This window comes from Gopherus flavomarginatus, chromosome 10 (genome assembly GCF_025201925.1).
Source record: "Gopherus flavomarginatus isolate rGopFla2 chromosome 10, rGopFla2.mat.asm, whole genome shotgun sequence".
Lineage (NCBI taxonomy): Eukaryota > Metazoa > Chordata > Testudines > Testudinidae > Gopherus > Gopherus flavomarginatus.
Window position 1 is genome coordinate 12,462,164 of NC_066626.1, and position 23,447 is coordinate 12,485,610.

At 41.9% G+C, this 23,447-nt stretch overlaps 1 protein-coding gene across 7 annotated transcripts in view; it reads left to right on the top strand.

Annotated features, from left to right (window-relative positions):
- LRRFIP1 (LRR binding FLII interacting protein 1) overlaps window positions 1-23,447 on the top strand; it is a 211,037-nt gene that overhangs the window by 151,722 nt on the left and 35,868 nt on the right. For 3 of the 7 annotated variants that reach the window (XM_050916117.1, XM_050916110.1, XM_050916111.1), the window contains exons 9-11: window positions 3,395-3,457; window positions 10,972-11,037; window positions 16,682-16,759. The exons of the other annotated variants lie outside the window; for them this stretch is intronic. In XM_050916117.1, coding sequence (XP_050772074.1) covers window positions 3,395-3,457; window positions 10,972-11,037; window positions 16,682-16,759 — 207 coding nt within the window. The remainder of the gene's footprint in view (window positions 1-3,394; window positions 3,458-10,971; window positions 11,038-16,681; window positions 16,760-23,447) is intronic. 7 annotated transcript variants of the gene reach the window in all.

The following is a 23,447-nucleotide window of genomic DNA, read 5'->3' on the forward strand; positions in this document are numbered from 1 at the left end:
CCTGATATACTTGTGGAAAAAGCACCATCTATGTCTTAGCTCTGCATAAATGATGACTTTTCCTGAGACTTCTTTTGATTTCATTTATGGTTTTTTTTCTCTCATTTTTCTCTCATGACAGACCAATGGTTATGATGAAGAGATGTATGGATCATCCCAGGGTAGAAAATCTAGCAGGGTTAGTAGAGAATTTCTAAAAAATCTGTCACTCAAGTTCAAGGAATTAAAAGGAAGCTTTTCCAGAAATTAACTGTCTCCTTTACTGAGGGCGTTTCCTAAAGCAGAATAACAGATTCTCTTCTTTTGGTCCCTGCTTTGGAAAGCTTTTCCCCCTGACTTCCATATTAAAACTGAAGCAGTTCACTAGGCATCTGCTTTTCTGCAGAGGCACAGCAAAGTCCATAAAAAAAACAAAACAAAAAACAAAAGTAAACCACAAGATTCACCAAGAGCAAGTCATGCCCGACCAACCTGATTGCTTTCTATGATGAGATAACTGGGTCTGTGGATATGGGGAAAGCGGTGGATGTGATATACCTTGACTTTAGCAAAGCTTTTGATTCGGTCTCCCACAGTATTTTACCAGCAAGTTAAAGTAATATGGATTGGATGGATAGAATGCTGGCTAGATCATCAGGCTCAATGGGTAGCTATCAACAGCTTGATGTTTCGTTGGCAGCTGGTATCAGGCAGAGTGCCCCGGGGTCAGTCCAGGGGCTGGTTTTGTGGAACATCTTCATTAATGATCTAGACGATGGGGTGAATTGCACCCTCAGCAAGATCACAGATGATACTAAGCTGAGGGGGAGGAGTAGATACACTGGAGGGTAGGAATAGGGTCTAGAGTGACCTAGACAAATTGGAGGATTGTGCCAAAAGAAATCTGATGAGGTTCAACAAGGAAAAGTGCAGAGTCCTGCACTTAGGATGGAAGAATCCCATGTACTGCTACAGGCGGGGGACCAACTAGCGAAGTGGCACTTTTGCAGAAAAGGACCTGGGGATTACAGTGGAGAAGAAGCTGGATATGAGTCAACAGTGTGCCCTTGTTGCCAAGAAGGCTAACGGCATGTTGGGCTGCATTGCCAGCAGATTGAGGGAAGTGATTATTCCCCGCTATTCGGCCCTGTTGAGGTCACATCTGGAGTATTGCATCCATTTTTGGGCCCCCCACCACAGTAAGGATATGGTCAAATTGTAGAGAGGCCAGCAGAGGGCAAATAAAATGATTAGGGGGCTAGGGCACATGACTTATGAGGAGAGGCTGTGGGAACTGGACTTATTTAGTCTGCAGACGAGAAGAGTCAGGGGGGATTTGATAGCAGCCTTCAACTACCAGAAGGGGGGTTCCAAAGAGAATGGAGCTAGGCGGTTCTCAATGGTGGCAGTTAACAGAACAAGGAGCAGTAGGTTGGATATTAGGGAAAAACTATTTCACTCGGAGAGTGGTGAAGCACTGGAATGGGTTACCTAAGGAAGTGGTGGACTCTCCATCCTCAGAGATTTTTAAGGCCCCGCTTGACAAAGCCTTGGCTGGGATTATTTAGTTGGGGTTGGGCCTGCTTGGAGCAAGGGGTTGAACTAGATGATCTCCTGAGGTCTCTTCCAGCCCTAATCTTCTGTGATTTTATGATTCTAAGAGGCCATGATCGGGAAGGAAAAAAACTGGGCCTGAGAAATTCAAGTAGGATTTGGAGGCCAGAATATAGTTCTTTCGAAACTAATTGGGTTAAAAAAAAAAGTCAAGTTATGGAGAAAAATATTTTGAAAGTGGAAATCTAGCTTGGGTTGGATCATGCATTCTTTATAGAGATTTGCTTGCCATTGGAATATGGGGATGAAATATCTAATTGAATCTGTACAGTCAGTTCATTTTTATAAGTTCCCCCAATGTAAACATTTTTAAAACCCCAAAACTAACATAGGACGAAGTCTTGCAAGGGACCATTTGAGATGCAGGTCCATTCTGTGCATCACCACAGCTGCATTATAACCATGTGAATGTGCTGCTGCTTATTAAAAGTAGAAAAACTATATTAAACAGTACAGTTGCACAATTAAGTCAGAAAAAATTAATTTCATCATTAAGCCACATTGTCCATGTATGGATCACTTGTGTTCAGTGGATTGCAGTTTCAGAACAAGTTCTCTGGTCTCAAACATGCAACCCGTGGAGTTATTTGCTGCAACCTGCCAAGCTCCCTTCGCCTCCAGCGTGCCACGTCTCCGCTCCTCTGCCTACCTCCAGGCGCTTCCTGCCGCCAGTGCTCTCCAAGAGGGAGAGGGGAAGAACGGGGAGTCTCGGGCTTGGGGAGGAGGCAGAGGAGAGTCGGGGGCAGGGCCGGGGATTTGGAGAAGGGGTTGGAGTAGGGGCAGGGAGGGAGTGGAGTTGGGGTGGGGACTTTGGGGAAGGAATTGGAATGGGGGCGGGGTTGGGGGTAGAAGGGAGGGGGGCTTTCGTATCTCTGTATGAAAAGGTGTCATTGATGCAGCCCTCGGGCCAATGTACTAGTCCTCATGTGGTGATTTGAGTTTGAGATCCCTGCTCTAGACCATTAATATGGAATCTTTGTCCAGCTTCCCCTTTAATATAGTATTCTGTAAATTATTCCCTTCATGGTGGTAAACACAGGATAAGGGAAAAACCATGAAGGCCAACAATGATGCTGTAGCAAGTTGGTCTCCAGACCACTAGAATTTGCTTCTCTTTAAAGAAATGGGATTCAATAAACATCATGCAAACTAAAAGCCTTGCATTTACAGGAAGACCGTAAAACTGCTTTAAGATCCAATTAAGCAAAGCATTTAAGTACATGCTTAACTCCAAGCATGTGAGTAACCCTGTAGCATTCATTGGGACTACTTACATACTTAAAGTTGAGCATATACTTAAGCATTTTGCAGAAGCCAGCATTTGTTTTAATTCCTCATTGTAAATTTATTTTTTTCCTGTAGCCTTTACACTTTTTGTGTATTTAGCTGTTACATGTGGAGCATAGAGAATGAAACAAGTAAGTTCAGTAGATTTCATGTAGCTACACCCATTATATGCGTAAGGGACATACAGTGATCAGAACTTAAGACAATGTACTATGTGGAGATATGCAGCAAGTCTCAATGGAAAAAACATAACATTGAAGATATAGTTGCAATAAACTGTAGCTGAGTACATTATGCCTGCCTTAAATTTGCAACAATTAGCTGAAATTGCAACACAAAGGCAACACGAACAAGGACATTTTTTGTCATCTAAATAGTTTAAATATTGCCAGTCTTGCTGAACTGTTCGACAAAAGGAAACATCGTACAGCCTTTTCCGAGGACTTGTTGCTCTTTTGACTTGTGCCAGCATCTCTGATAAATGATGTTCTTGTTCTTTAATGACATACTCTAGAGCTCCAACTACAGCGGGGAGAGCAGAAGATCTACAAAGAAGTCATCCAGGGAGGAGAAGTCGGTTGGTTTCTATTTAAATATTAAAATGATTTCTGTGGAAACTGCAGGGTTTGTAGCATGGAGTTTTTTATGTAGTGCATGATTACAATCCCGTTGTTCACTCCTTAATGTCTTCAGTACTAACAGTAATTCAGATTAATCACTGTTTGAAGGGAGAGTAAGGTTTAGGGGAACAGTAACATCGTTGAGCTGTCTTTATAAAGCATAATAAACACAACCTCCAACATTACTCCATCTGTTTTGCTAGCAGCATAATTATTTGGGGAGGAGGAGTAAAGGTGGCAAACAGGAAAGCAGTAAGGATAAAGGAATAACCTAGAACAGGCTGAAGTTCTTTGCTTATTAATGTAATAAGTACACCAATATTACAACTATATTTCTAAAATCACATTTTTAATGGCAACATGTAATATGTGCTATAGAGTTGTAGTGATATTTAATTTCATATTTTGAAATCACATCTGTGAATCACAAAACAGTGAACCATTAAAACATGGATCATAGCTATTGTGATATCACTAGATGTGCTGATTTTGAAATCTCAGTGGGTATGAAAGTAATTTGTTTCCCAGCTATAACTAAGCTCAGCTGAGAACTCCCAAACCCTGTCTCATGAAAACGTTTTTAGCTATCTTATCAGAAGAATTGTAGTTAAATTGGGAAGAGATGGATTTAAGCTTTTTCTAGAAGATAAAGATTTATCCAATGACACAAACATCTCCCTATCTAGTGATTTGTCCTTTGAGCTGCCTATATTTTCCAGTGTTAGAGGTCTGAACAGTATTGAAAACAAAGCATATGTCCTCTTCATGTCATACTACCTCTGACATTGAACAAGTCACTTAACTTCAGTTCCCTCCTTTGTAAAATTGGGAGTAATACTTACCTATCTCATAGTGACAGTGTGAGAATTAGTGAAGGTTTGTGAGGAAGCTTTAAAGATGGGTATAACTGAAAAGTGATTTATTACTGAGACTAGAGCATTATGTATCTTGACTGAAGTATCTTGAGGAGGAAGGGGGTTGTAACACAGGACCTTTGGGGTGGGGAAGAGAAGAAAAAGAGGAATAGTTTTATAGGAACAAACATCCTCTCTTTTGTTCATACCTGTCTCATTTTTGAGACTTGCATTATAGAAAGGCTTTGAAGGGGTCAATATAATGTCACTCTTTACTATGAGACTAGTTGCAGTAGTTTTGTATGCATATAGAACTGTCCTCTTAAGTAAACAGCCCATTGGGTAAGCAAATGTATTATACCCTTGTTTGTAGGTGGCCTACAGAACTCTGGTGAGGGCCGCTATCTCCAATGCCTTTCTCCTGTGCTGGTCAGGCAGGCTTCTCTACGCCTTTCCCCCATTCCCTCTAATCAGCAGGGTCTTGGAAAAGATAAAGTCAGACAAGGCTCCTGATTGGGTCCTCCTGATCGCCCCGGCGTGGCCCAGGCAGTACTAGTATGGGACCCTCATGAGCCTGGCGGTAGCTACGCCATGGCTGTTGCCATTCTGCTTGGACCTGCTCTCTCAGGACCAAGCCCACCTCCTCCATCCCAGTTTAGCGGCTCTTCATCTCACAGCGTGGCTGCTCAGTGGTTAGGGGAAGAGGAGAGGGCGTGCTCAGAACAGGTTCAGCACGTCCTCCTTGAAAGTAGACGGCTCTCCACTTGTGGCGCTTACTGGGCTAAGTAGTCACGATTCTTTAAGTGGGCAGCGGACCAGGGTGTCTTCCCGGTGTCCATCCCTATCTATCTTATCCTTGGTTATCTCCTCCACCTGAGGGCCCAGGGCCTAGCGCCCTCATCAGTCAAGGTGCAGCTGGCGGCCATATCACCCTTCCATCCACCAGTGCAAGGGCACATGGTGTTCTCCCATACTATGACTGGCCGGTTCCTGAAAGGCCTGGAAAGCCTCTTCCCATACTCTAGATCCCTGGTTCCACAGTGGGTGTTAAACCTGGTCTTAGCTCGTCTCACAGAACCCCTGTTTGAATTGTTGGTCAAGTGCTCCTGGTCTCACTTCTCGTTGAAGGTGGCCTTCCTGGTTGCTATCATGTCGGCTAGATGAGGCTTGGAGCTCAGGACCCTGACCTCCAAACCCCCTTACTTGGTCTTTCATAAGGACAAGGTCCAGCTCCGCCAACACCCCGCATTCCTCCCTAAGGTGGTGGTCGCATACCACATGGGTCAGGACATTTTTCTACCGGTCCTCTGCCCCAGGCCTCACACATCCAGTGAGGAGCACCACCTCCACACACTCAGCGTGTGGTGGTCCTTGGTTTTCTACCTTCAATGGACTAAGCCATTCAGGAAGTCATAGAGTCATAGACTTTAAGATCAGAAGGGACCATTATGGTCATCTAGTCTGACCTCCTGCACAATACAGGCCACAGAATCTCACCCGCCCACTCCTGTAATAAACCTCTAATCTATGTCTGAGCTATTGAAGTCCTCAAATCATGGTTTAAAGACTTCAAGGTGCAGAGAATCCTCCAGCAAGTGTAACTGTTCATTGCCTCGGCTGAGCATGCGAGGTGCCAGCCGATCTCCACCCAGAGGCTTTCCATCCGGATCACTTCGTGCATCCGGTCCTGTTATGAGTTGGCGGGTGTTCCCCCACCGTCCATTGTGAGGGCACACTCGACCTGAGTGTAGGGCTCATCAGCTGCCTTCATGGCCCATGTTCCCGTCCAGGACATTTGTAGGGCTGCCACGTGGTCTTCGGTTCACACGTTCACCTCGCATTATGCAATCGTGTCCCAATCCAGGGATGACTTTAGGTTCGGCAGGGCCGTCCTCCATCCTGGGAACTTGTGAACTCCTACCTACCTCCAACAGATATAGCTTGGAATCACCTACTGTGGAATATACATGAGCAATCACTCGAAAAGACAGTTATCTTTTCCATAACTGGTGTTCTTCGAGATGTGTTGCTCATGTCTGTTCCACATCCCGCCCTCCTTCCCCTCTGTTGGAGTTGTCAGGCAAGAAGGAACTGAGGGTGGTGGGAGCATGCAGCTCCCTTTATACAGTGCCAGGCAGGGGTCACGGGGGGCACTCCCCCCCACAGCTACTGCTATGGGAAAAATTTCCGGCACCGTGCACATGGTGAGCACACGCACCTTCTGTGGAATAGACATGAGCAACACATCTCGAAGAACACCAGGTATGGAAAAGGTAACTGTCTTTTACAAACAGAAGATATTTCATTTGAGTGGCTTAGTCCTGCTCTTCTTTTTTCGTGCCTCTCATTGTCACACCTTATCTGACAGTGCGTTGTTCCCTGCTTATGTTAGCTATGGCATATCAGGAAAAAGGCTTGGCCTCTTGCATTCTGGATGCTCCCCAGGCCACTCAGGTGGTCTTTTGACACCCTGCATTTTTTGCTCTATATTGTAGAGCACCCAGCTTTCCAAATAACTCTTTGAGGTTAGAGTTGGGCAGGTTTTTACTTCCTAGTTTTACTATGTTTCTTGTTTAACTGAGTGGAAACAGGCCTTTTGTTAAACCTGGTTTGTTGCAGCTGATCTTGGTTCTCTATTCCACATTCTGTGGCTGTCAGGGTCTCCCCTTTTGAGCAGGGAAGGTTAGAGGTGCTGCTAATCCAGCCTAAATTTAGAAAAAGCAAATAATTTTATCTTTATAAAAACTCACCTTCATCTTAATAAGAATTCCAAGCTGAAGAATGCAATACCTTCTCTTCTCTCCTGCATCTCCCCCATTCCCCTTCACTTTACTCTGACTCCCAAGTCTGAAGCTATGGAAAAATAATTCTAGGAAAAGCTGGCAGATTTCAATCAGTGGTGCACAAAATTGTGCAGCTTGTTTGTTACTGATATTTGTTCTAAAAATCTAACATGCGATCTATTTATGATAGCTGAATGAGAGGTGCCTCTGCTGTTTTGTATACATTGGTAATTCCACTGCACAAGGACAAGACACTGTGAGAAATGGTATTCTTACATTTTTCGACTAGGCTTCAGAGATTTTAAGCATTAAACTGGAGGATATAGTGGATGAGAGTAATATGTTCTTTCACGTGAGGTCAAATTTTCAAGTATCTAAGTGCTTACGTGCCTGAGGGCTTGTCTATACTTGAAATGCCACAGCTGCACCACTGTAGTGCTTCAGTGTAGACGCATCCTGTGCCAATGGGAGAGGTTCGCCTATTGGTGTAGGCACTCCACCTCTGTGTGAGATGGTAGCTAGGTCAATTGAAAGATTTTTCTGTCGACTTAGTGTGGTCTACTCTGGGGGCTAGGTCAGCTTAACTCCCGGGGCCAAAACAAAAGGCCCCACTGCCTGGGGCTGGAGTTGAAAGCTGAGAGCTTCAGCCCTGGATGGTAGGGCTCAGGTTACAGGCCTCCTCCCTGCCCTGCCCCAGGACTAAAGCTTTTCAGGGTTGGCCCCCTGCCCAGGGCAGCAGGGCTTGGGCGGGTTCAGGCTTCGTTCCCCACTCTTGAGGTCGTGTAGTAATGTTTGTTGTCAGAAGGGGGTCACGGTGCAATGAAGTTTGAGAACCGCTATCCTAATTTAAAGGAATTAATACAGAATTTGACAGTTCATTCACATTATGCAGAGTTCTCAGGTTTTTCTTCCTGCTGATACAGGGTTCCTACTACTGTGACCTTGGTCTTCGCAACAGTGACTTTACTTCCAAATCCCAACCTTCTTCCCAAAATGGAAATAGAGTCTGTCACTGTCTGTTTCCCTCTAACCTTGACTTATTTTGTTTTTAAGTTCACCTGGACAATACAACCTCCTGAATTCACACAAATAATGATAGGACCTTGGAGTGAAGTAATGACTCTCTTGTCGGTCTGGTTGCCAGGAGTGTCTAGGTCTTGTGTTTTTGTTATGCATTTTCTTTGTACATTTTTTAAATTTATGTCTGGAATGGGAAACAGAGATCTGTTTAAGGCAGGTCATGATGTTGATCTGTGCCTCTCCTTTTCCTGTAATTGTTTTATTTTGCTTTTGACAGTTGTCATAAATTTTGTCTTAGAAAAGACTGCAAAATCCCTATTAAATATTAGTAGTTTATCTTAGCTGAGACCACTCCTCTGCTCACCTTGCCAGTCTATTTCCTGTTGGCACATGTGAGATGAAGCTGCAACCCTCCCCCTTTCCCGCTCTTTGTAATTTACAAGGCAAATGATTTTTATACTAGTGCAAGAAAATCACTAAACATAAGGCCTTAAAATCCTCTTGGAGGTTGAATTGTCTTCTCTATATGCAGGCAAAGTAGTGTGTCTGGCTGGGTGAGGGTGTGGTTAACGTATTCATATTGTGCCTTGTGTATTTTTGCTGTATGTGCACTCTGAACTTAATTCTCACCTCCTGGGAATGTGCATTACTAACAGAAAGTCTTTTGTGAATGTACCTCACTGTTGCTTTTATTTTATGGTATCCAGTCTTATAATGTATGCAGAATTGTCCATCCTGTGTCTGAATAATTATATTTTGTTGCTTTCTGTTCAATAATAAAATGGTCACAGACAGTTCAAAACTATCTGGAGTATTTTAAAAATCTGCCCTCATAATTTTCCTGTCTCTGTGGTTATTGTACCAGAGTTACTTATGTTTCTGAATTGCTGGCTTTGATTGAAACCAGAATGGTCATAAGCTCTCCTTCTGACTGCTGTACATATAGGCAAGGCTAAGATTTTGTCATGGATATTTTTAGTAAAAGTCAGGGACAGGTCACGGGCAATAAAGAAAAATTCACAGAAGCCCATGACCTGTTCCTGACTTTTACTAAAAATATCTATGACAAAATGAGGAGCCGCTCAGTAGCTGTGGGGGCTGGCTGGGAGCTCCGGGGGCCCCCATAGTGCATGAGGACGCAGAGCCTCAGGGTCCTCCTTTCCCCTCCGCTTGGAGCTGTGGGGTCCCACACAATGGTCAGGGGCAGCGGGGTCCCCCTTGACGCCTGAGATGACCCTGCAGCTCCCAGCCACCTGCATGCTGAAGTCGTGGAGGTCTTTGGAAGGCATGGATTCTGTGACTTCCATGACCTCTGTGACAAAATAAAAAATCGTAGCCTTACATATAGGTCCCTCTCTTAGACAGTAGGAGAGGATTAGTGACTAAAATAAGTTATTTGGTTTTGCTTCTGCACACTCTGATATCCTCCCTTCCTGTAGGAAACATGCATATGTCTACTTTATACTTAGTCTTTGTTTGGACTTGAACTTTCAGGTTTCTAAGCACAGATGGTGAATGCATAATATTGTGTACAATATCTGTACACTCAGCTTCCTTGCATTATAGCATATGAATTTTAATAGCATGAATACATCCGACCAGGATGATTAATCCCAATATAAACACTTTTTGCTGTTATCCATTTTTATATAAAAAAAGGTTTGTGCTTGTCTTCCCCAGCCCTCCTTGCTGTACAGTGATGTTCTGCCTGCCAGAAGTTACAGGGTTTGTTATGCTTTGTCATTTTAACCACAAATGCAGAAACTGTGCACTCACCCATGCACATGTTGTCTTTTGCCTTTGCAGTTTGTCAAGACTACCTTGTTGGTCCAGTTTATTTATATTGTACTGTATTGTCATTTTTAGTATCTGATCCATTTGAATGGAATGCACATATGCCCATGGTGCATCTGTCAACTCTGTTTTGCTGGTCCTACATTTTACTTCCATTGGAATTCTGCAACTGTTGCTTATGGATCTGTAACACTTCTGTAGATTTCTAATTGGAGTAAGACATTTCTGTCTTCATTTTGGTGTATGACGTAGGACACTGAAATATGGACTAGAAAGAGGCAACATCAATCCTGACTTATACAAAGTGCAAAAATTTATCTTGTTTAAAAATAAAATATACAGTGTAATGTTTCTTGCAGAATACATTCCCACTGTTCTCCTGTGTTAGCTGCACACTCAGTTTAACTTCATTCTCAAGTCTTTATAATGGTGATAGGAAACCCTAATCTGCATTTTCTGAGCCACATAACTAAGCCAGACATTAGTGTTCTAAAATGGAACCATGTGGTAGTGGTTTAGAACATGCTTCCCCACCAACAGCTTCCTAATAATGTAGTAACTAATATCTCTTTCAGTTAAATTTACCAGGAATCCACTTTTCTCTTTTCCTTACTCTGTCCCAACCTAGAAATATTTGGTGTTGCACCACTAAAATTATAAGAATTGATGTTGTCACTTTATAGCAGGTAATTTTAAAGTTGATAGTTCGAAAAAGAACTGTTAAGAATGCATGAATGTGTGAAGTTTCTAATGACTTTTTAAATTCTCATTTTAATTCTGCACGTGTTCTTTAGTGTTTCACAGCTCACTGGAGCTAAGAATTGACAGGTTCATTCTTCACTTGCATGCCATACGGCATTTTACAGGAAATGCCCCTGTTGTTTCTGCACCTTTGTTCATTCTCCTCTGCCCTCCCTTCCTCCTCTCGTTTGTCCTGCACCTTGCTATCTTGTAATGCTCCAGATGAGAAACAAAACCAAAGTCTACCAGTTTTATGCTGACTCTGTTTTTTAATTGTAGGCATCTCTGTATGATGAGAGCATTTACAGTGGGAATCATCGATATAGTGCCTCTAGTTCTCGTGCTGTAAGATGTTTTCTGCATTTTTCTGCTGGGCCTGTCTTCAGTGTTTTGTGCTATGATAACCTGCTTTATTAGAGCATAGCTTTATTTGTATCAATGGGCAGTATAAGATTACTGACCAGGTAGCTGATGGTGGAGAATTATGTAAACGAGACTGGGAGCATCACCTCTACACAGTTCCCTCCATGTAGATCCACTGGAGACAAATAATAAGTGTCCTACCTGCAATTGTCATACTACGCTGTGCAGGGGTATCACCTAATTGTTTCAATATGACACAGTGTAAGGGGTTTCTCTTTCTGGTGAAAGGAATCTTAGTTCTGCCTTTGAATTTATTTGCTGTTAAGAAAATTCAAAACATCAGCTGCAAAACCACATTTATGTAAGATCCCCCTTCTCCCCTGGGGCTCCATTTCACTTTTAAATAACCTGACTTCAGATTGCTTAAAAATTTAGTACCCCCATGCTACTATGTTTTCACTTAGAGCGTGTGCAGACTTGTGACTTAGTCATGGTTTGGGGTTCATAGAATCATAGAATATCAGGGTTGGAAGGGAACTCAGGAGGTCATCAAGTTCAACCCCTTGCTCAACACAGGACCAATCCCCAGACAGATTTTTGCCCCAGATACCTAAATGGCCCCCTCAAGGAATGAACTCTCAACCCTGGGTTTAGCAGACTAATGCTCAAGCTACCAAGCTATCTCCCCCACTCCTTGCATCCTTTTGTAACATGGTATTTACCAGGTGACTTAGGAGGAGGATAGTCTGTAATACTTGCTAGGGTGAGACTGGAGAGCTCAAGGAATCATTTATGGGAGATGCTTCTACCCATTTAAATTTTTCTCTGATCAGAAATGACAATTTATTAGCATTTAATGGAGGTTCACTGGCTTATTTAAATGAGCTAGGGGATGGGTAGGGCTTAGTCCATTAACTAGTGGACAGCTTACAAATATCACCATTACTCTTAACACCCTTAATGTCAATTGCAAAACACAGGCTAAAGATAAGGACACCCCTTCTCCTCTCAGACAGTGTCCTCCATGTAAGATTTAGAGCCATTTTGGTGGGGCAGTGTGAGGAAACTTATACTGCCATTGTACCTGCTTTGAAAATGAAAATAGAGATCTTAATTGTTCAGTGCTTCCCTTGTGAAAGTCTTAAACCTTTTGCATTATTTTTCACCAGTAATTAGTAAAAAATAAATATTCTAATGTGCTCTTATGCATTAGAAGTGTTGTCCTGTTCTTAACTTAGAAAAATAAATGAAAATTGTCTCTGTAAAGCTAACTCAGCTGATATTTTCATTTTATCTTCTACCAGTACATGACATTCTGTTGCAATCAAAATATGACTTGCTAATAGAACTGTATATTTTATCAATATTATTCTGTTCTTGAAATTAATTTGCATCACAGGTCTTCTCTTGTTTTCATTTTGCTCTGTTACAACATCCATTGATAGGTTCCAACAGCCTGTAATCCAATGGATTTGCCATCTGCACAGTGCAGTCGTGTTTGGTGGGTGGAGGTGTGTGTCATTTAGATAAATATCTCAAAGGATCGTATCCTGCAGTCTTAATTTGGGCAAAACACTCATTTACTGAGAGCTATTTCTCCATCTCATTGAGACATGGAGCATAGCGTTTTGAATGGAGAACGTTTAGACTTGGAAAGATTAGATTTTTATCAGTAAATGTCAGTAAATTCAATTTCACCGACCACACAGGTGCAAAAATATTTCCATTGATGATTGAAATTTACAGATAGACAAAATAAGAAAAATGCTGCATGAGAACTTACTAGAGTTTATTTTGTATATTTTGACCCATGGTATTGACAGTTTGTTTTAATGGTTATAAAGCTTTAACTTTTTATAACTCAATGTCTGCAGTCATTAAATAATTGTCTGGACCCCCATAATTTCTCTCAACTGTGAACATTTAAATAGATTAAAATAAACATGGATATTAGCCAAGGAAATTATTAAAAAAAGATTCTGCTAAGCCTAAGGATGTTGTTGTGCAAAGACACTAGTGTCCATAGTATCATTCTCTTCTCCTCTCTGCTGTGCCACAGATTCTGCATACTGGTGAATAATACATCTCTCCAGTTCTAGTGTAGCATGGTGCTTTGTAATCACAAGACAGTTAAAAAATACGGCCCTTGCCTCCAGACAGAGGTGAAAGTAAGCCAGTACGGTCCCATATGGCATACTGGCGAGAACCGGTACACAGCTGACCATACTGGCAGGGGGCAGCTTCCCCAGGCTGGCAGCAGCCAGAGCCCCGGGCCCTTTAAATTGCCACCAGAGCCCCACTGCCAGAGCCCTGGGGTAGCGGTGGCGGCCGGGAGCCCCGGGACTGTGACAGTGATTTAAAGGGCCATGGACTTCCAGCAGCAGCTGCAGTTACCGCTACCATGGGCTCCGCTGGTGATTTAAAGGGCCCAGGGCTCCCAGCCACTGCTGCCTCAGCCAGAGCCCTTTAAATCACCGCCAAATTTAAATTGCTATTTAAAGGCCCTGGAGATTTAAAACTCCCGCCCCTTCTAGTAGAGGCCCCACCCCCTGCTGAGAACCCCGGTCCTGCATACCAGTAAGTCCTTTCAGTTATTTTCACCCTTGCCTCCAGAGGAATATCTTGTTTACAGCTTTGCACGGACACAGTTATGCTCATGGCCATGAAGTTTATAGCTTTGCTCATATCTGGAGGAGACATTTGGGCACTTGTTGCCAAGAAGCATTTTCTGAAGGATGTTGGAGTCTTCATCCTCACTAGCCAGACACACTGAGAGAATGTGTAGGACAAAGTGGTATGTAGTTCGTCTTTCCTTGCACACCCCCAAATTACTGACCACTGGGTACTTAACTCAGCAATCTGTCTTTTTCTTTTGCTAGTGACATTTTACAAATTGCTTTCCCACCAGATCCTTACATATAAAGAGCAGCTTTATCCCTGGTTATAAATGCTAAAGCAAGGAGAGGACCAAATGGAAACGAGGTAGCTGAGAAACAATAGTTCACTATTAGACTGATATGAGCAGTTACATTTTCCCCCTAATATATTTCAAGAATAATTTCTTACCTTTTTGTTTTACTTAACTTATATTTTTAATAGCAGTGATGGAGCAAGACTCATCTAACAGGTTTCTTAAGGGAATGGAATCCTTGGGTATTTGCTCTCACTTTTCTGAAACAAAGTTCAGTAGTCAACATGCATGAAGCTTTGTCACTATCTCCTTTTTCCATAGCTTTATGGCTGTTATCTGCTGCCAGTGCACTGTCTTGAAGTCACAGTTGTTAAGCTTATGGCTCTGTTGCAGAGAGGACCATTTTTGTCCCAGTCTTGAAAGTTTTTTTCCTACGTAAGCTTCAATTCTTGTCTTGTTTAAAAAAACAAAGCAAAAAAAACACACACAACTTCCCCCAAAAATCAAACATCCACCCAAGGGGAAAACAACACCCCCCACTAGAAATTGCATTGCTACCCACCTGTAAAACAAAGTAGACAAAGTTCCACTGGCCTGTTCACCTTGAGGATACTCAGTCTTGTCAGTTCTCTCAGTAGCTGAGGAGTTGAGAATGGCTTCTCTACTGGCCCAATTGAGTTACGGAAGTTGGTATATTTTAGTGTTGTCTGTTTTCAGAAATGATTTTAAGGGAAATAAACTACATTTAGTATCAAGGTCATTCCTCTTCAGATTCCAATAGTTATTTAGAAGGTCAAATTTAAAGCTTAAATTGTCAGCATTTTATTCCAGTAATAGTCTTATTTACAAAATAACCACCAATATTATTACAAAATCATACTGTCTCACACCCATCACTGATATTACTGTTCAGAAATCTGCATTTCGGATAACATCTTTGATTATAGGAATTCATTGACAAAGCAGTCAACAAAAAGCGAGTCTTGTCTCCAACAGCATTTGAAATGCCATGAGTCATAAAGTTTTTTGATCATTGAAGGACACAATAAACAGGACATGCTCTGTGTATTTCAGTTCCTGCTTTTTTAACAATCAAAATTGCATTTCTGAAAAATTACATTCACAGTTGTCTTTGAGGCAGTAGTGACAGAAACAGTGTCACAGGAAATGAGCATAAAGAGCACTTTTTTTTTTTGGCTCAAGTGTGTTATAAATATGCTGAAATCTTCTTTATATAAACCTGACAATTCATGTGTGTAAAAATATTGTGCAGTGCAATAGGGTGTCTGATTGCTGCTGTGGAAGTATGTGTCAAATGTGTGTGTGTGGGGGGGGGGGGGAGGCGGCGGGAAATAATTCAGAAATTCAAGTCCAAAGGAGATTTCAATTCTGATTTTCTAATGGGTAAAACTCCTTCCTTATTTTATACTGTTGCATTCTCCACTTTCACCGGATTCCAGCCCGTCAGTGTGATGACTAACACAATCATGTCTGTGACTGTTTTGGCCTAAACCTGTCAGCCACAAGTCAACACTGTCAATTATATCTTGCTCTGTAGAAACCTGCTCTTAGGAAAGACTAGAATCCGCAGGAGATGGAGGCCAAAGGGGTGATGCTCTCAGTCTATAGGAGGGATACAGTTCTTACCATAGTATCTGCATCCAATCAAGAAGAAGCTCTTATCAACCACAGAGGTTTCTTGCTTTGGGTATTGAGCAAGTGTTCATTTTGTAACTGCACAGTATTGCAGAAGAGGGTGAGGGGCTTGTGACACTTTGGGGTTTCACCCAGACCAAAAAGGGGTTCTCTTGCCTTGGTTACCTTTAGGCTGTGAAGCTGAGAGCCCTGGCACCAGCAGCATCCTCACAGTACAGTGGTCTCACCCTGCGTTTCCACCAGCCCAGTTACTCCTTGCAGGGCATCCCCAACAATCCGTCTGGACCTGAGGTGCCCCAAAACATTCTCACTTGCAGCATCCAAGTCCTCTTACTAGGCGCTCACAGAGGTAACACCATGTTCACTGCCTCCAAAGAGCCAGTACAAACAACAACTTGTTAGCCCTCTGTGAGTGAGCAGTAAAAGGGACTCAACGCTGCAGGGGAGATGGTTTTGGGGAGACTCATGTCTAGAAGGTTATTGGAGTCATCCTGTGAGGAATAAGTGGGCTGGTCAGAGCTCAGGGTGAGACCATTGTGCTGTGGGCATACTGCTGGTATCAGGGCTCTCAAGCAAAGCTGCACAGCTTGAAGGCACCGAAGGTTACAGGGCAGGGGCTGACCAAGCCCCTTACTAGTCTGGGTGAACCCCCAAAGCATCACAGGACTGAACAGAGCTAGGAGATAAGGTCTGCTAATGAAGGAATAGAATGGAATCACTCCATACATACAGAAATGGAAGGAATATCTGATCGATATCTTCAACTTTCAAGTAAAATATTAAGTACAAACATCTCTCTGCTCCACATGGTGTAAGAGTTAAACCAAAATCTTTTTACTCAGTCCATCTGATGTACCAATTGCTTATGCTGACCTTTTGTCTAAAGTAGGTATCTGCTCTTCAACTTCAACCTCCTCTTTTGTTCTTTCACAGCTGCATGTCCTCTGTTTTTAACTAACCTGAAATGGCAGTGTTCTGACTCTTCTATTGCTCTGATTGCTCCAGTGCTAATCCTGTTCTTATCTCTGCTTACTGTGTTCTTCGGGTATTTGCGGGCAGCCATCGGAGTACAGCTGCTACCTCGGCTCCGGATCTCGGGCATCTTCTAGAGCCAGCTCTGCTCGGGCAAGTCCAGTGGTGAGCACATATCTTCTTTTTTTCTCTTCCTCCTTTTCAACTGCGTCATTCCTGTGTTTCCCAAGGCTTCTTTATACTTGTGCAGAAAGAGTGGTGCACCACTGCATGGTGTCAGACAACTAGTCAATTGAAAGTTTAAATCAAATCTATAAATACAATATTGATCATAACTAAGGATCAGTGAGCAGGATCTGAAAATACAAAGGAACAGTATGAACTGTAGCTAACTCCTCTAACCAAATAAATATTAAGTTTTGGAGAAGCATCCCCAGATACAATAATACCCAGTCTAAGATGTGCTCTTCCATCAGTTAGCCATCCCCGCATGCACACGTTCCTTTCCCAGTGTCCTGCAAATTCTATGATGACGGTCTTGCTGAGCAGGTTCCATCTTCACATCTTGCAGTTTTGGGGTTTTTTCAGGGTCAGAGGTGCACAGTATGCTCTGACAGGCCTCTTAGCAGGTGAAGCTCCAGACAGTACAAACTCAAAACTGCAACAGCCTGAGCTTGGCAGAGTTTACTAGACTTGGAGACTCTGCAACAATTATGTCAACAGGATAATGGTACTTGTTAGTTACTGAAGGTGTTGGGGCTGGCTTAAAATTTACCCTGCCTCCACTAGCAGGGTAATAAATACCTGGCTGCTGCCCAGCCCTGCAGTTTAAAGGAATAAATAAATAAATGAATAGTGTAATAATTTTGTAACTTAATCAAACATCTTCCAATTTAACTACCTGAAACATAACTTCCCTCCCTCTCCTGCATCTTTTAGACTTTTTCTGACCTGTTCGTGGTGCATTTTTTTCCCCAATGGTGGTTTCAGTCTTTCCTATTTCCTCCTTTTCTCTCCTACCTCCTTCTATATCTTTCTTTCCCTGTGTTGTTCTCTACCTCTTTCCAAATATTTGGCTCTTTCTTCTCCCAAAATCTTTTAATACCATATTTTTTTAACTTCTCCAATCTGTCTCCCACCCCTTTTCTGCCCACCTAATCTTTTGTATGTTCCCAGACACCCAAGAGCCGGAAGATTAGCTCTACTAGCAAAGACTGCTATTAAAGATGAGGGGGAGGGAATGCACTGTACAATAGCAATACCCTTGTACAGTATGGACTCCACTCTTGCTTGGAATAGAGGATGCTGGGATTACTGCCAAAGTGCTGTCCTTGAACCTTGCTTGGTGAGTCCATAATTCTTATTAGCAGTCTGGCCAGTAAATGTAATTTTACTAGACGAAAATATCATACAGAGGCTTTGGACCTTACCTGAAGAGACATTTAATTATTTCAGAATTTCAGACAACTTGTATACCAGAAAAACCTCTCCTTTAAGCAATGTTATCTCCTTAGCTAACTGCAGAATTCCATGTTCCTTAGCACCAGGTTGCCTACTAAACATGCCTAGAATGTTGAATTTGAATAGAGCTATTCGGCTTCCGCAGAAAATGACAGGATCATTTGAATAAGTTTCACTTGTACCTTTTGTGGCAATGTCTTTTCAATCATCTAATGCCAAAAAAACTGTCTCAACAAAATAACCATGCCAAAAAACTCTGTGTCTTCATAGAATTAGTATTAAATGTAAGAGATGAGTGTCTCTGTATAGTTAAAAACTGATATTTATTGTGAGTTGTTAGCAGTATATGGACTCTGAATTTGGAGTGGCTATGCTGATATGGGTTTCCCTTTCCCTTGATGTGTACTGTAGTATGCCTTGCATTCTCCCTGCTTATTTGTCTTTTTATCTCCATTTGGAAAATGTTTGGCATATGCTTCCTGTGGGTATCCTGTGCTTTCCCATTGTTTCTTGATCATGCTGCTATTTATAAATTCTGTTAATTATTGAGATGGAAGAGAATTGTATTTTCAGTCTACAGTACTTACATTAAATATGCATAAACCTACTCAGTAAAGAAAAGACCTGAATTACGAGTATGTAGCCTTTCTTAAAGAATAAGGGCATAACTTAGTAAGTCATCTCTTGATCTGTTAGATAAGATGTAATATTACATTTTTAGAAACCCTTTTTTAAACCTGATAAACCATTCGAGATCAGGGAAACTGACTCATAGAATGGACAATTGGATAGAGATTTTCACGTCCCAGGCATAATTTTGAATCTAACCCACGTTGTAGTGACCAGAGTTAACATCTGATAGCTGCGTTGTGGTTTAAATGAGATGAGTTGATGATTTGAGTCCAGTTGCTGCTGAACAGCTGACTATGTTGCAAAAGCTTTTGCTACAGTTAGCACTTAGTGGTTGTGATGGTGCACCCCATAAGGTTTTATGGAAGTATGCTTATGAATAACCTTTACATAGATATGTTACATGGCATATGTAGCACAGAACATATTCCAGTTATGTCATACATAACATTCACAAGCATATTTCCATAAAGCCTTATGGGGTGCACCGTCACAGTGGTGTCTGCAGAAAGGCTAGGCATTGAACACAATTTAATTCCTAGAAATGCTACCACAGGGTTATGCTTGAGTCATGTCGGTAGAGCATTTTGAGCAAGCTTGTACTGCCAGTGCTGTATACATTATGTGGATAAAGACAGAACTTCAGTTTCCAGAGACATCAATCTAGCATCTTCTTTGCAACTAACCAAACAAAAAAATCATCCACAGGCAGAGAATACGAGGCACCCCGGACACCAGTGCCTGAGGCCCCCACAATGGTAGGGAAATTCACTCAGATAATTCTGGCAAGTGACCCACACCCACGTGCTGCACAGTGAACTAGATTATAGCAAAATTCAGTTTATTGTGGAGTACGTTTTGAATTTTTCCAGTGAATTTCAAAGGGCAATGGGTCTGCTTGAATAAAGCATCACTTCATTTTTACTAATGTTTAACACCGGTGTAAATATGCTAATTCCCTTTGAATCAATCATTATCATCTGCCAGATACATGCTGCAGCACTTCCCCTTAGGGAGCGAAGATATGGGCTTTTAGGAGGAGTAGGAGGATGACATGAATGAACACCCACTTTTAGTAGACATCCCCAGTCATAATAAACTCCACCCTGAGTTTATGCGTCTCCTAGCTGAGGACCTGAAACTTGACATTGTACCAACGAGCCTGGAAAAGACCGATGTGGTGATGCAACCCAGCTGCATGGGAAAAGGGGAAGATTGCCGGGATGGGGGGTATAATGAAGCAGTCCCACTTTGCACCAATAGATGTCTGAACTCAAAACTTCAGGAGCTTCCTCCCAGGAGAAAGAGACAGATCCCTTTGTATGTATGAATTGGAAGGGGTTTGAGTTAGTTCAATGATGCAGAAAATGAAGTGGAATTCAACAGAAACAGCTGACTTCAGGTCCAATAGCGTGAGCAAGTTTGAGTACTCAAGTCAAGTGAGCCAATATACTGCACAATAAATGAGCCAAATTTGAAGTGTCACTGAGAAGACGGCTGGTACATAAACCACTTGGCCACTCAATCTGCGGTTCTTAAATATGCAATCTAAGGATGTTTCAAAGTGAGCTGGAGTTTGAGGAACAGTCTATATTGTCTTTTGTGTGGCTTTCTGACATCCTGCATGTACTCTAGATTAAGTTAAGCAAAGGTTTTCCCAAAATATAGTTAGCAGCAGCTTGACTTCAGGAACATTGTTCATTCTTATTTCTTATACACAATGGCTTCCATCCCAGAAAGATGCCAAAGCAGTTTAGAAATAACAGTAAACATAGAACACTATTGAAAAGCAACAGAGTATGAGTGAAGGTGTATAGCACGAGACAATAGTGCCTAGAAGGTAAACTTTTGATGGACATGCACCCCACTTTATTTTACAGAAGGGATCACTGGAGCTTAATGCACACAAGACTTTGATTTTTAGAATCCCTTCCTTAAGAAGTTCCACTCACTGAAGTCCATAGACTTCAATTGATGTAACTATGATATGGCATTTTTCTGTAAAGGTACTCTGTTTGTTGTTAGTTTGCCATAGGGGTTACTTATTAACATGTAAACCTGGCTTTGAAAGACCTTTTTTTCATTAGGTAGTGTTAATCTTCAGGAGTTTGTTTTTTGGTTCTCATGTTTGGCTCAAACAGGAGTAGAGCTGTCCTGCTATGAAGTTTGGTAACATTGTACAAAACTCTGTACAGAAAATTTTCCCATAAATAACTATGTATTTTACACAGGGTGATTGACTTTCTGACACATGTATCAGCATGAAACGGACTAAATGTAGGTTTGTGTGGTCTGAGCCCAATAATGACTCTCTTAAAATTGTACTATTAAAAATAAAAACATTTTTAGTTTGAAAATGTATTACTGAAAAATCCAGTCTTTCAGGTTGTTAATTTCTATATTTATGTGTGTGTAGTTAAACTGAAGTGATAAGATTATGGTACTTGGTCAAGTTTGCTGATTACAAGTTGATCTGGTGCTCAATTAATCGCTTCTATCACGTGACTGCCGGTTTATTGCCCACACCTATGTCTGTGAGTATGTACAATAACTGCATGCTAATATAACAATAAACTGCATATTTTTCTGTATAAATACAGATCTTCAGGATAATGCTGACAGATTTCACTTTCCATAAATCTTCAGTAATTAAGAAAAATTGGAGGTAAATCCTGATCATGTAGATTAGTCTTTCAAATGCTGAGAAAAGAGGAGAGCATCACTGTATGCTGTTAAGTCTGGAAATTAAAAATGTTCAGACTTTTTAATCACTAAGAGGAGCTAGTAGTTTGAAAGATACTTCTTTGAAACCAATTCTATTACTCTCTGAATCTGTGTTAAAAGATTTCTCAGAGCTAAAAAGAGGACAACATGTTTGGAATTCAAAGGCATATTTTGTTAGCCGGACACAACAGGTAATCTATGCTATGTTCCTTTTCCCATTTCTTGGAGACGTTCAGAAGGGTGGGGACCAATGGTCCGTTTTTTGTTTTTTTTGGGTGGGTGGAGGGGGGTTGGTTTCCTGTGAGGGACCGAATACAAGTGATAACAGAAGTAGATTTAATTATAAGCAAATTTAATTGTTTGATACTTTGCCCTCAATTTTCACAGCCTTCATCCAATCCAGTCTTCCCATTCAATTTTAAAATTTTACTGGTATACCAAAGCTGACAGCTATAGCCAGTGAAGAGTGACAGACCTGTTTGTGCTTCAGCTTGTCTGGAGTGGAGATCTGCTGCACTGCTGACTTGCATTCCAGAAATTCCCGATATGTTTAAGTAAGAAGGATTGATTTAACAGTCATTCCTTATCTAGATTAGTTACAGAGAATCCTGAAGAAACACCTAATCCTGACCTGACAAAGTTCAGAGGTTTTCTTGCTAGTAAGTAACCTTTAAAAGTTCTGTGCTGATTCCTACAGCAAGGTAGACTTTGACTATTATTGAAATGCACAAGACCTTAAGATGGTCCTATGTGTGCCCATAGAACTTACCTCTTTTAGACTGTAATTTTAAGGAGTAGCATTTGATTACATCAGTCACTGTTTCCCAATGAGGCAGGAAGTAACACTACATTCTGATTATTAAAATTGATAAAAAAAAAATTCTTTCCTCAGTATTGAGGTAGGTTTATAATTCCTTGCATCTAATCACTGTCCATCTCTCATTCAGCATTGGATAGTATTTGGCCTTGGCTACACTGGCGCTTTACAGCGCTGCAACTTTCTCGCTCAGAGGTGTAAAAAAAACCACACCCCTGAGTGCTGCAAGATACAGCGCTGTAAAGCGCCAGTGTAAACAGTGCCAAAGTGCTGGGAGTGCGGCTCCCAGCACTGCAAGCTAACCCCCATGAGGAGGTGGAGTATGTGCAGCGCTGGGAGAGCTCTCTCCCAGCGCTGGCCCTGCAACCGCACTCACACTTCAAAGCACTGCTGCGGCAGTGTTCCCGTGGCGGCGCTTTGAAGTTTCGAGTGTAGCCAAGCCCTGTGTCATGTCCATCTCAGAGGTGGTACTATTTCATCTTTTCTTGATTGAGTTTGAAACTGCCCTCTGGTGGATTTATAGAGCAGAAAAGGTCAATACAACTGTGAAATTGTACCAATGGGAGCTCACTCCACTAAGAACCAAATACTATCCTAGTTTTAGAATAGAAAATGTGATCTCAGGTTTCATTCGTGTCGCAACAAACAGAAAATAAGACCTTGCTTTTTATGGGGAAAATGATCTAATCACATGTCACTGAAACGGAGCTGAGCAGAAATTCAGTGATACATTCACACACTGGCTGTGGGCTTTTTAGTACCTGATGGCATACAACATAAGGTCCCCTGGCAGCTGCTTTGTCAAAATTTATAAGCATAGGTGGTCTAGTTTGAGGCTGGTGTCTGGGAGTTCTGGATTAAAGGCCTGACTCTTCCGCTGATTTAGTTTGACCTTGAAGTCACTTAACTTTGTGTTCCTGTTTGTTTGTCGCAGGCTGGGGATAATATGAACCAACTTCATGGGGGTATTGAGGTCTATTCAGTAAATGTTTATAAAACACTTGAGGAGCTTCATAGAATCTTACGGTTGGAAGGGACTTCAGGAGGTCATCTAGTCCAACCCTCTGCTCAAAGCAAGACCAATCCCCAGACAGATTTTTGCCCCAGATTCCTAAATGGTCCCCTCAAGGATTGAACTCATAACCCTGGGTTTTGCAGGCTAATGCTCAAACCACGTAGCAATCCCCCTCCTTGCACTGTGTTAGTGCACAGTGCCGCTGG